This window comes from Nanorana parkeri, unplaced genomic scaffold, assembly GCF_000935625.1.
Source record: "Nanorana parkeri isolate BGI_ZX_2015 unplaced genomic scaffold, ASM93562v1 scaffold859, whole genome shotgun sequence".
Lineage (NCBI taxonomy): Eukaryota > Metazoa > Chordata > Amphibia > Anura > Dicroglossidae > Nanorana > Nanorana parkeri.
Genome location: NW_017307127.1, coordinates 1,284 through 14,959, shown reverse-complemented (window position 1 = coordinate 14,959; position 13,676 = coordinate 1,284). Strand labels below are relative to the sequence as shown.

The following is a 13,676-nucleotide window of genomic DNA, read 5'->3' as shown; positions in this document are numbered from 1 at the left end:
GGTATCTCCCTGAATTGATGGCCAATGCTTCCCTTGCTAACTGCTGTTTTTTTCTTTGTATTCTGACACCTGCTGCAGTCAGAATTTAAAAAACCCACAACGGACAGGATGGGAATGAATAGCTAAGCTGCTATTGGCTATTTTAATTTGCAATAGCCAATAGCAGGCTGGCTATTGCACTCGCCCACTGCTGCTGCCAATCAGCAGAGGAGGACCTGATGCAGAACTTCAGGTCCACCTCTGCTGATTGACAGCAGCAGTGGGCTGGTGCCATAGCCTTTCTGCTATTGGCTCTTGGCTATTGCAAATTGAAATAGCCAATAGAATCCTAGCTATTCATTTCAGTGCTGTCTTTTTTTTTTTTACTCTGACGGCGGTCGGCGGCCCCGATATCAAAATAGTAATTTTAAAATTAAGAATACGGCAGGGAAAGGTTTACTCTGCTAGATAGAGCAGAATAAATCTTTTCCGGGATCAAATGTTTCTCTCCCAGTCCTCCGGGAGCCGCTATCTTATAGCAGGAGACTCCGGGAACGTCCGGGAAAGTTGAGATGTCTGTAATATAAATAGCAGAGTAGTAAAGAAGGCTAGAGCCCCAGTTGGATTTTTACTTCTGTCTGTGTCCCTGTTGCAAATGTTCCCTCACTTTCAGTTTGGTAAGACTGTTATTAGCAGGACGGGTAGTGAGAGTAAATCTCTAGCGGAGCCTTGAATAACAGTAAAAACCTGACAGGGGGGTCTTATCCTTCCCCACTCTATCCAAAACCAAAAAAAGTTTTTTGCTTGACGTATCCTTTAAATCAGGGTTAGCAGGGATAGCCAACCTTGGCACTCCAGCTGTGGTTAGACTCCATTTCCGATTAGGCATTGCATGACTCTGACAGCCACATGCATGTCTTCCAGAGGCAGAGGTATGATGGAATTTGTAGTTTCCCCACAGCTAGAGTGCTGAGGTTGTCTACCCCTACTTTAACCATTCACTGAGTTAGCCAGTAAAAAGGCATCTGAAGTTTGCACTCCATCATTGCTTCTTCCACATTAGTGAATAAAGCCGGTGTAAGAAGAGTTCCAATCTAACTTTGTACATATTCCAGCTCATATTATGTGTTAATAAATATACTGCAGAACAGAAATGGTTACTGGAGACAGTTTTTAATGGAAATAACACAATGTGAGAGAGCAGCTAGCATGCTTTCCCAAACACTATTTGCAGTGATGTGTTTGGAATGACAATGATGCCCTATGCCATCTACAATGAAAGGAGCTTCAGTATGTGTATTGTTATGGAGTGCGGTACTCACAGCAGCTGCAGGGAAGGCAGATGAGAAAACATTCGGTCTTTGATCTCAGAAAATGTCCCATTCACCAGACTCCTACAAAAGTACATACAAACAAAAGTCACATACTGTGGAACATTTCAGACTGGGAAATACAGTTTATAGCGTTTTCATGCCAAAATTCTAAGCAGAACTTTTCTAAGCTGCTCTTCATTAAAGGGGAACGAGAGGCTTTAAAGTTCATTTTATACATTATTGTGAAAGAGATGAGACAAGTTTAAATGATCTTAAATCTGTGCATGTGTTATTAACTTCAAAACATTATTTCCCTCTGTAGATTATCTCTCTCTCTCTCTCTCTCTCTCTCTCTCTCTCTCTCTCTCTCTATCTCTCTCTCTCTCTCTATCTATCCTGTATGGGGGCAGCTATATCTGTTTAACATAAAACTTCTTGTCGCACTCCTTACCGGAATTCCTATACGATGGGGAGCGTGGTTGAAATGACTGCGGATGGCACCGCTGTATACATAGGAGGATTATGAAAAATGTCACCAGCACACCAAAAATCCTTTTAGAATCACCAAATGCTCATTTTATTGAACAAGTTGTCAGAATAGAAATGACCTCGCAGGGTCCCTTCATCAGGCTTCAGCATTGACGGCTATATTTGTTTGTTACATATGCAGTCTCTGCTTCCTGTTTATTAGTAGAGCACTGTAATGCCTCTTTCACAAGGGCATTCCAATCAGGTCTACCTGGCAGACCTGATCAGAAGCCCAATGTTAGTCTATAGACAGCCAGATCTAAATTGACGGGTGTCTGTTTACTTCCAATTACGCCGGACTCCGACTAGGTCCAGAAAAACAAACAGACCTGACTGTGCCGGATCAGAGGTAATCTGATGTAAATTGACACTATATAAACAGACACAAGTCTGTTTACAATACATCCCATTCCCCTTAGACCAATTTGGGTCCAGTAATTTCACAACGATGACATCCATTCTGATCAGTAGGGGATCCACGCATGGATCCCCTGTGGATCGGAACTGAAGGCGCCAGTTGGAAAGGGGCCAACAAATTTAGTCCGCCACCAACAAGTGTTGCTGAAAATTGAAGATCAAGTGTGCCATGTGGTCAGCAGCAGCTTGGCTGTGCCTGGCTCCGGTCTGAATATCTCCTCCTCCGCCCCCAGGTCCTACACTCATCACCCACTCACATTACACCCCAAGAACACCCATGCTTTGGAGAGCTGCTCCCTTTCGATGTCACCCAACACACTGCATTGCCAAGGAGACTCACCCCTAGATAGGACAGGGCAGGGAACTAGTGCAGAAAGCAGAGCGGATGCTAAGCCTGCATTGTGCTGTGCCATTCCCTGTCAGGCCCCCCTGCCGATCTATTGGGGCCCAGGCCCAGTACGGGAGGACTGCATGTTCGGCAGCCCTGTCCATGCATTAGGGATAATCCCTGGGTGCAGGGATTGCCTGGAGCGTGATTGAATTTTCACGTGATTGACGCAGTCAAAGAATACCCATCATTATCAATAGAGTCATCTTCCTGGTTATGCAGTGTGGGAGATTTTAAATGCATGACTGCATAGAAACACAGTTCGCACATAGCCACACAAGGCACACCAAGGCTGGGGGTAGAGAGGCTGGGCGAGCCATTTTATCCACTGAGTACACCTAGAGCCAATGACTAGAAGAGCTTGGAAGCTTGGAGTGGGGAAACCATAAATTCTCTCTGGCCACCCCCTTCCCACGCAAGAAATCACAAGCTGTTTAGGGTCGGCAACAATATTGAGTCAGCCAAATTGAATTGGCAGGCAGGACATTGATCTGGAACCTTTGTACATGGCATTGTTTTACTGACTCTCAGCAACATGATGTGTGGTTGGCTGTGTGCCGCCCCTGGCAGCCTTAGGCCACAGCCTATGTTAGCTATGCAAAAATCCAGCCCTATTTTTATAGGTGTTGTAACGCCAAGTTTGTCACTGCACAGATTCATGTTACAATATAATACAAGATTCACACAAGGCACAGCCACTTTGAATACGTATCTGTCCAGTTATATAACTTTGTCAAGAGCTCTGATTCTCTGTAGCATCTGTTTAGCTCACTACAAAAGTCTCTGTGATCTAAAAACTGCTGCTAATTGTTAATAATTCTGCCATCGATTTAAGGAAATATTACACTGATTTCTGAAGTGTCTCAGTTTGGTCTACAGTACTAGTTCTGCCTCCCTTTAGTGCATGCTATTTCACAGTGCACGGTACCGCTCACTTGATGCACTTGTGCCTTATGTTGTGATTAATTCTCAATATGCAACGCGGTGAACCGCAATAATGTGTGTTTTGTTGCCCTGCTGTGCTAAAACATAATGCATGCATTACTTTTTTTCACCACATGACAACACAAGGCACGTTACTGCAGTAACACATGTTGCATGGTGCTGAAACAGACACATGCCGGGAGGTATGTTAAAGCGCCCATGACAATAATGGCAACCCAACACATCATTGCACCTAGTGTGCAGTACTGTGCATTGCCTATGACAATTAATGGCAACCCAACACATCATTGCACGGTGCACCTAGTGTCCAGTACTGTGCATTGCACTGTGTTGGGTGGCATCAAAAGGGAGCATTTATCGTAATGCTAAGATGTAGACGGGCCCTCAAAGTTTCTTGTGAAAAGAGAACTGCAATAAAGAGTTCTATGTCTGCACATGTAGAGAAAGTCAGGACTGCTGTTATGATTTGCCAGCCTCCCTTGGGTCCTACCAGTTATATCTATAAACATCCAGCACCAATATTCCATCAAGCTGCTGACAGGTTCCTTCTCAGCACATCCTGCGGACAATGGAAAAACATCCTCCAGCTATCTGTCAACATTATGTAAAAGGGCCAGGGTCAACATCCACCGCCGTGTACCCAAACCTGCACATAATTGAAGGTATTTGACATTTATGTAACTTTGCTGGGAAGCTGATTTTTTTTTTTTGTAAAAGTAGGTAACAGAATGTTAGTTGTAGTTCTCGGTTGTTGGAGTACTGTATAGGAAGTTAGCTGTGTGCTGAAATATATGTATTTTAGGTTTAAAGTTCAACAAAACTGCATTGATCTATAAAAGCTAAGTAAGTAAAGGTGCTTTTATAGCTACCAGTCAAACTGCACCTACCATCTAAGGCCCCTAAGGCCAGTGTGCATGCATCCTGATCTTACTGGCACACTGGCTTCCTATGTGCCAGCCATATCCTGGATTGGCTACATCCCAGACCAGCTGCTTTGACAAAAGTTGATTGAAAAATCAGACAGTCCCAAACTGCACTCCATACAGTGTTCTGACCAAAAGAATAAAGGAGGAGGCTTGTAGTGAGAGCAACGGATAGCGCCATGAGTTTTAATTCACAAAGAGAAGAAAGGTCACCAGCACGCCACATGAAGATGAAGAAATCAGTGCAATTTTATTTACATAGCAACACATACTGTAAGTCAGGGGTGCCCATTAGGTAGATCGTGATCTACCAGTAGCTCTCAAAGCTGATTGCGGTAGATCATGAAGGGTGTGAATGGTGGCCCCTTTATTCCATTTTAGCATATTTATTTAGCTGTGCATACATAATTACCTATTAGCCTGAGTCTGCTGAGCCAAGCTTCCTGACACCTTTCTGGTGAATACTGGTGGTTGAAGTGCTATGTAATATATCAAAGAATATTAGTTTACACGGCTTGTTGCAATGCACTGTTTGCAAAATACAGCAAGGTGAGCCGGGAGAGACAGACAGGAGAGAGAGCGCAAGGAGAGACAGCCAGTGGAGAGTGAGGAGAGACGGCCAGGAGAGAGAGAGAGCAGGGAGGTTTTGTTTTTTTTCGTTGGTAGATCTCGTGTATCTCCTCATTTCAAAAATAGATCTTAACACAAAAAATTGTGGGCACCCCTGCTGTAAGTCATGCAGCCAATGTTTCAGGGGCCACACAGGGTCCCTTCCTCAAGGCAACACAGTACTGAGCAGAGGGGTGCCGACAGGGCCACACACAGCTCGAATTTTAGCCCGTTCATCTGTTAATTCGCTCTGGGTATGGCAAACTTTACTCTCCTCTATACAGGCTGGGTTAATAGTCAAGTTCAAGGGCAGTTATAGAAAGTAAGAGTGAAGAGCAACTGTTCTGGCTCATTCATTTGTGAGTGTAAATTTCATTTTGAGCTATTGAATTCTGTAAACAAAAAGCTTTTTTCAGCAGGAAGTAAAGAAAATGTAAAAAAAGTGGACTAAAGCTTGTTAGAAGAAATAATAAATGTCTTATATAATATCGCATATAATGTGCAATATTTCCTATTTACATGACCAAATAAATAAAATATATTTGATTTTTTTTAGTCCTGGCCATAATAAAGAGGGAATATCCATGAAAGCAGAAAGTTTGGAATTTAAAGTAGATGTAAACCGTCTTTAACAATTTCATATGTAGCATGTTGCCTTAACTGCAGCGGTGGCACCATGGGGTATTGGGTGTGCTACAGCACTCCCAAATCATTGCAAACTTGGCTTTACACCATGCAATGCAGAGATGAGACTTTGCTTATTTACTTCAGTCCGGCGGGTCTCCATATTAATATCGCAGCAGAGCTGCTCCCTGCGGCTCCCAACAATTAAAGTTTCGACTCTGCTAGAGCTTAGGGCTGTCCCTGGCAGACAGATATGCAGCCTTGGACTCTAGCCTAGAGCACCGGGCGGCCCACGTGGCGCACCACATCTTAAAAACATGAATTGGCCAATAAATAATTCAATTACATGAATGTAAAATGTTGCGAGGAGTTGCAAGGTTTGTGTTTGCTATGGAGGAAACAAACTTTGTTGTTTTCTCAGATTTTAATTAATTCTGGTCTTGGTTCCCGGAGCCCGGAGGCTTTGTAGAGCTTTGGGCGGAAGAAAGCCTCTAGTCTTAGGTCCATGTCTTACCTGTTAGCCAGACGCAAAGGCGGTTTCACAAAGACTGCATTTCAAGGTTAGCCAAACCCATTTGAACAGATCACTTGAGCCAAAACTATATTTAAACAGCCCTGGGTGGCATTTATGTCCACCTTTTTTGGATCAAGCATGTCTTCATACGAAAACTATAGCTTTTAGGAAGTTGTTTGAGGGAGTTACCCAATTTAATTTGGGGATCACGTTCAGCAATGGTTTTTTTTGCCTTCGTCTGGGTCTAAGTTTGCAGGTCTAAGGTTCTGAGGATGCACTGGCGGAACTACCAGGGTCGCAGCAGTCGCAATCGCGACCGGCCCTGGCGTTCCACCACTTGGGGGGACCCAGCGAGCAAGAAGAGGGACCCCCCGATAGAGTGCCGCTCCTTCCCTGCCGCACAGCCGCCGCATGTACGGGCAGCTGTGCAGCAGGGATAGGAGAGGCTGTCACCAGCAGAATATGCTGCAGGCATCTATTATAATGTATTGCTGGGACTTGTAGTCCCGCATAGCTGCTGGTATTCTGCATTGAAGTATGATGATTATACAGCAATGCAGAATAGCTCCAACTATGTAGGACTACAAGTCCCAGCAATGCATTATATTTTTAAGTAGGGATACACCACTGCCAATACTGGGCATTTTCACGAGTACTTATACTCATGAAAATGCCCCGATACTAAACACAGATACCGGTGTTCTGTCGAGAACGCCGATGTAGTCGAATTTGCCAACCTCAGCATCTGCACTTGCGCACAGACGAATATTATCGAGGAAACGGATTTATTTACAAAGTATTTCGTTTAAATCGTTAATTGTGACCGTTAATAATATTCCATCCATCATTTACTGCCAGGGACAGTATATTACTAACAGTCACAAGTAACAATTACAAACGAATACTTTGTAAATAAATGCCGGTTTCCTCGGTAATCCCGCCTGTACGTAAGCGCAGATACTGGGTCAGCGTTCTCGACAGAACACCGGCGCTAAAATTTTAAACAAGCGGCTGCCCGAGGTCCCTCGCTTGCTGGGGACCTCGGCAGTCTTCCTGGTAACCATGCGGTGCCATGGCGGTTGGGAGGGGGCCCTTCATGGCTTCTTGCACCGTGGCCCGGAAGGTTCTAGTTACGCCTCTGTGAGGATGCATATTTTTTTAAAGAAAATGTGGAATCATAAGGGATGCACCATGGCAGTGTTCCTTTTGCCGCTGCCTGGAGTTCTGGCACAGCAGAACCTTATATGACATATATTTTCAGGATAGTGCATTGGCAAGTCTAAGAGGGCTGTTTAATGTGTTACATATCTATGTAAATCAGACACATTTTCAAAATAAAGCGGTAAGCTCCCATTAAAAAAAGGATATTACAGTCCAGAATTATAATATCCCCATTAAACAGTCAGTCGGCTCCCAATAATTAATTTTAGTAGATGTTGGCATCATACATTAGACATGTTCGTTCCGAAATGAAATTCGGACGAAATTTTCAGAAATTCTGAGATTTGGAAGTATCCGAATTCAGAATTACAACTAAAACGAATGCAAACCAATCCGAATTCCCGATTTCCAAAATTTCGTCCGAATTTCATTAGCGGTAGTCCGGTCGACATTTCGTTTTTGTCGACCGGACAAAAAAAAAAGCGTGAGGTTCCTCCCCAATTCATACCAGACCCTTTATGTCTGGTAGGAATGTTAGGAGGCACCCCCCTCAAGTTAAAACACAAACAAAAGTGCGTGGGGTTTCCCCCAAAATGCTTTTCATAATGCTTTTCAGATGACACCTCGGCTCACAGACCCGAATAGCATTTGGAAACTCATGAATAGTATTCGGGAGTTCCCGATTGCTATGTAGCATTTGACAGCTGAGAATGTCAAAAGGGCGGAGCGAGCCGTGACGTCACGACTCGCTCTGCCCATCTGATTATTTTCGGGCTGAATGTCATTTTGCGGCGAGTTTTCGTCGGGTTCGGATGGGTGTCGTGCGGCGGGACTTTTTTTATTGCGGCGGGTCGGTGGGGGTCCTGATTCACACTGGATTACATCGATGGAGCCATTTTTTTTGTTAATGGAATAGTCAAAAATGTACCGTTTTTTTTTTTTTTTCCAATGAAAGGATTTTATCAAAAGTCTGGACTTTTTACTAACTATTTGATTTAACCCTTTAGTGAATGGGTACCCCTTACTCATTTATAAAGAGGTACCCCGATGCAAATAAGCCCCCTTGCCCGCAGACCCCCACAACCACCGGGTCGGGGTTGTGGGGAAGAGGCCCTTGTCCCCATCGTGTAAACAATTTTTTTGCTGGTGCACATATCTACCATACATCTTGTTCTATCCTTCAGGGTTTCCCTGCACCTGAGTTTACCCACCTGCCACTGCCGTTGTACAGGGCCTCACTCTCCAGTCTTTCATTTTTACAATGGATAATGCCACAGAAAAAGCGAGACTCCCACTGTTGCAGCATGAAGTGCAAAACTACAAGGTTTTAGAACAGAAACAGGGAACTATAAATGGTAGATTTTAATGCTTAGGTGATCTAACAAACATACAAATCCAGTGCACTGGAATACGCTCCTATAGGGCCAATCCACCCAAAACTATTATTTTTGGTACATGCTGGAAAATTAAACCACTAGACAGTATAGTTCTAGAAAACTATTAATGAGACCTCTGTGCTGGAGATCCAGGTTCTGCACATCTGTCTTGGCCATTATGAAGGGATCCCACTCTCCCTGTTGGATTTATTTTTTGTTATGGAAGATGCAATAGGAGGAGCTGGGACACAACACTTCCAGGGAGCCAGGAACTATGGCGGGCACGTCTCACTGTTGGAGTATCCAAGACATACAAGAAGCCAGAAGCTGTCGCATCTCATGGGAACCATCCATCCTCTAGCCCATAACTAAATTGTTACTTTAGGGTGAACTTATCCTTTAAATGAGGCATATTAAAATGTCCCTATTGTAAGGAGCTGCGTCAGTGCCATACTGTGTGACGTCACAGCAGAGTTTCCATTCCTGCAAGTTGGAATCCCCCCTCCTCCAACTTCACTGCATCCTTGGCCAGCACACAGAACTATTTCAGGCCATGGGACATAGTCTCTGGAGTGCAATTATTGTATATGTAATTGCACGCTGCGTAAGCAAGCACTGCTAAAGCAATGACAGAGCTGCATTATAAACATCTACAACAGAGTTTACAGCATTGGTGGTCCAGACACACAGACCGCACCTGTATTGAAGCTTTACCTACTCTTTCATGTCCCCTTCTTAGATCTAGTACATCAGCACCCACATGCACATTAACTATCGGTCATCCCACTGAAAAAGTATTACCGCAATGCTTTAGAAATCTATTGCAGCTGCACAATAAAAAGTTGGCAGGTTTTTAAAGGGAGCTGAAATCTCTCTGCATGCATGCTGGTTACTTATGATAGCCATCAAACTGCATCACACCCCTTAATATTTCCTTTGTCCAGCTGCGAACTGAACACTTCTAAAGAGAGATCCTGCAGCTGAACAGGACACAGCATCCCTCATGCATGCACCTTGTGCAGCCGGCGTTCCACTTACAAGGAGCTGATGTCGCTGGGAATGGTCCTGGGGATCCAGGAAGAGCCGACACATATGACTGATTCCTTGGTGCAGCTGCATGTGGAAGGACATCTGGTAGCTTTCTTCAGTTGAGTAGTGTGGTGCATACAGCCCAGCAACATAAAGAACAGCAGGGGTTCCTTCATGAGTGCCATCCTCATCCTGACCCCCCTGTCTGAGAGAATGTGTGTGCACTGTGCAATAGTGAGTGCTGGGAGGACAGAGACTCGGGAAGGAGCTGGCTGGCAGGCATTCCCTATCCTGACTGCACCATACTACACTGCACTTGTCTCCTGACATCAGCACTTCAGCCGCAGCCTCTTTTTTTTTTTTCTTTTCTTCCTTCTTTCCTCCAATGAATAATTTATTAAACTCTCCATTCGGGTGAGTTTAAAAATAATCACCAAGTAGCAAAGGTTCCCTACTGTGTTTCAGCATGCTCCATCCTCCTTGAACATGAGGAGGGCAGATCAGAAGATGACCTTGCAAGGGCTGGGAAAAGATGTGTGTTTGGAACCAGCGCAGGGTTGCCCTGGGTGATATGTTATATACGGTGACCCTGGGGCACCCTGAGGACTCCTGGAAGGAAATCTTACCTTTACAGCTAGATCACGTTACGGGTGTAATTTTAGTATGAAGAGACAAGTAGGCTAGATCATAAACCCTGGAAAGAGTTAAACAGGAGCAATCAGGATAGTAGTGTATTGGGTGATTTTATAATATTTTGCTGTACATAAAAATAATATAATACTGTATTATGCATGCTATCCTACATCAAATAACACATAGTATCTGTATATGAAAAAGAATACGGCAACCTCATACCCCACCTGGAGTTAATCTGTCAACACATATTACAATCTTTCTGTACAATCTCCTTTAGTGAAGGTGCAGATGGCCACTTAGGCCCAATTCACACAATGGCATTCCCGGTAACGCGCATTACATTCATGCGCGTTCCTGTGCTGCATTTGTTGCTCAATGGGGTCCTGAACATGCGGCAAAAAAGCAAAGCACGGGTCTTCCTGGTCGCGTTTGGGGTGCCGTTAGAAATTAATGGCAACACAAGCGCATTTTGGGTTTTGCCGGATTTTCATGTGTCAAAGCAAAGGTGTGAATGCCTTTTGAAGCTGAAATTTAAAAATGGCTCCTCGATCCCCTAAAATACTACCCATTTTCCTGGAGAGAGGTACTCCAGAATCCCTGTAACCATTGCCTCAGGCCCCTTTTACACCTGTGCAGATTAACGTACGTTGCCTTACACGTGTTAATGCGGAACACGCTGTGTGCTGGAAAAAATAGTACAGGTGCATTTTTTGACGCATGAACACACTGTGGCCCCAGAGACTTCAATGGCAGCACACAAAAACATATGTAACATGCATTTTTCTTGTGTTGTAGCGCATGACATTAACGATTGCCGTGCAGATGTAACCCCATTGAAGTCAATGGGGCTGCGCTGCAATCGCTGTGTGCAATTGTACACGATCCTGCGGTCAAACATGTCTGAACCTAGCCTTAATGTCCCTTCCGTTAGGAAGCTGCAGTGTAAGATCAGATCGGTATAAGGCAAAAGCTCTGACATATTTGGCCATGTCTAAGCAGCCAGTCAGAGCCTCTGCATCATAAAGCACCCAACCTTGGCCTCGACTAACAGATAGGAGTGGTTCAAGTATTGGGAGGGTCAGGCAGTCAATTGTTTTTATGGCAATTGTGTGGGCTCAAGCACAATTTAAAGCGGAACTACAAACTCTTATCCTTTACAACCAAGGAAGGTGCCATGTTAAAAATGTTGTTTTAAATATGTACCTTATTTTAGACCCAGTGGTGTGGAAGACAATTATGGCTACTGGGAGTAGCCAGCAGGGTGCTGTTCATAGCTTCCTGAAAACATCACTGCACCCTGCCTCAATACTCCTCTAAAGTACTCCCAGGCCCTTCCAAGTACTCCCAGGCCCTCAGCCCTGATGCAAGAAGTGGGCTGGCTCTTGGGAGGAGTTATGCAAATATCAAAATGCCTGAATGGGTGGATGACAGTCTGGAGAAGTGTGCACTTCTAGGCAGACTGCATTTGCATGCAGACCACCCTAGGTAACACCCACATGATATCCAGGATTTAAAGGACATATGTGGAATGAATTAAAGTGGTGGGCCAAGGACAGTAAGCCTGGGTGAGGAAAGTGCTAGATGATGCTGGATTTGTTCCTTCAGGCAGGGGGAGGGTGGGGTTGCTGGCAGGGAACGGTGACTGGGGGGCATGGGAAAGTGCAAAGTTTTTGTGTTGACTTGCCGTTCTTCACCACACTGTCAGCGACTCTGTCTGGTATTCCGCCCAGCTCACTGACATCACTCAGCTCATGGCAACTGGTGACGTCAGTGAGCTGGGCGGGAAGCTGCACAGAGCATCACAGGGGACGAATGGGCAACTGTATGGCAGATGAAGTTCAATGTCGATAAATGTACAGTAATGCACCTTGGAGTTAAAAATAGGCAAATGGACTATACACTTATGGGCGTGCCACTAGGAAAGTCGGAAACGGAGAAGGATTTGGGGGTCATTGTAGACCGCAGATTGAAGAACAGCTCGCAGTGCCAGACTGCTGTAAACAAAGCAAGCAGAGTCCTGTCTTGCATTAAGAAGGGAATGTATTGCAGGGACAAGTCTATAATTGTGCCACTTTACAGATCACTGGTTCGGCCACATCTGGAGTATGCGGTCCAGCTTTGGTCACCAATACTCAGAAAGGATGTCCTTGAGCTGGAAAAAGTCCAGAGGAGGGCAACCAAACTCATTAAGGGGTTCGAGGATCTGAACTATGAAACAAGGTTGTTAAAATTAAATATGTTCTCTTTGGAGGTTAGGAGACCAAGGGGGGACATGATTTTCATGTATAAACTATTCAAGGGTGACAGCAACCTTAGTAGCAAACTGTTTACGGTCAGCTCCGTAACAAGGACCAGAAGGCACAAAAAAATTTCAACGTACAGGGCGCAAGGGGTTCTTCACAGTAAGAGGGGTTAGGGTCTGGAACTCGCTGCCACAGGAAGTGATTTCAGCTAAGAGTGTTGAATCATTCAAGAGACTCCTGGACGAGTTCCTCGGAGACCGTAACATAAAGGGGTACAGGTACTGCTAGGAGAAAAATCACACATGGACTCAAACACGCACACACCTGCTCATAAATACATACACGCAATAGGTTGGACTTGATGGACTTATGTCTTTATTCAACCTCAAATACTATGTAACTATGTAACACTTACAGTCATCATATTTCTGAACAGCTCCAACTCTCTCAGCTCGGCTTCACTGAACTTTCTGACTAGCACAAGATCACAAGGGACCGAACAGTCTGCTGCAACTGTCCATCTACTAGCTTGTAGGAGGGAGAAGGAAAGATGAGAGGTAGCATGGGAAGACGGAAGAGAGGGAGCAGGGGAGTGGTTTGCCTTGCTGTCCCTGTGTGTTTGTGGAGACACACATAGCATATTAGCACACACAAGGGTGGCTCCATAGCATCCTGCAGTAGGAAAGAATCCACCCTAAAACAGGATATCAGGGCCAGTGCTCAGGAGTCTAAGAGTGTTGAATCATTCAAGAGACTCCTGGACGAGTTCCTCGGAGACCGTAACATAAAGGGGTACAGGTACTGCTAGGAGAAAAATCACACATGGACTCAAACACGCACACACCTGCTCATAAATACATACACGCAATAGGTTGGACTTGATGGACTTATGTCTTTATTCAACCTCAAATACTATGTAACTATGTAACACTTACAGTCATCATATTTCTGAACAGCTCCAACTCTCTCAGCTCGGCTTCACTGAACTTTC

At 44.7% G+C, this 13,676-nt stretch overlaps 1 protein-coding gene across 3 annotated transcripts in view; it reads right to left on the bottom strand.

The window, feature by feature from the left end:
- Positions 1–10,116, bottom strand: part of LGI2 (leucine rich repeat LGI family member 2) — a 42,809-nt gene extending 32,693 nt beyond the window's left edge. For all 3 annotated transcript variants that reach the window (XM_018565563.1, XM_018565565.1, XM_018565566.1), the window contains exons 1-2: positions 9,816–10,116; positions 1,302–1,373 (exon numbers count right to left, since the gene is read on the bottom strand). In XM_018565563.1, the coding sequence (XP_018421065.1) occupies positions 1,302–1,373; positions 9,816–9,997 (254 nt within the window). In that variant the 5' untranslated portion in view covers positions 9,998–10,116. The remainder of the gene's footprint in view (positions 1–1,301; positions 1,374–9,815) is intronic.
- Positions 10,117–13,676: the final 3,560 nt, after the last annotated feature.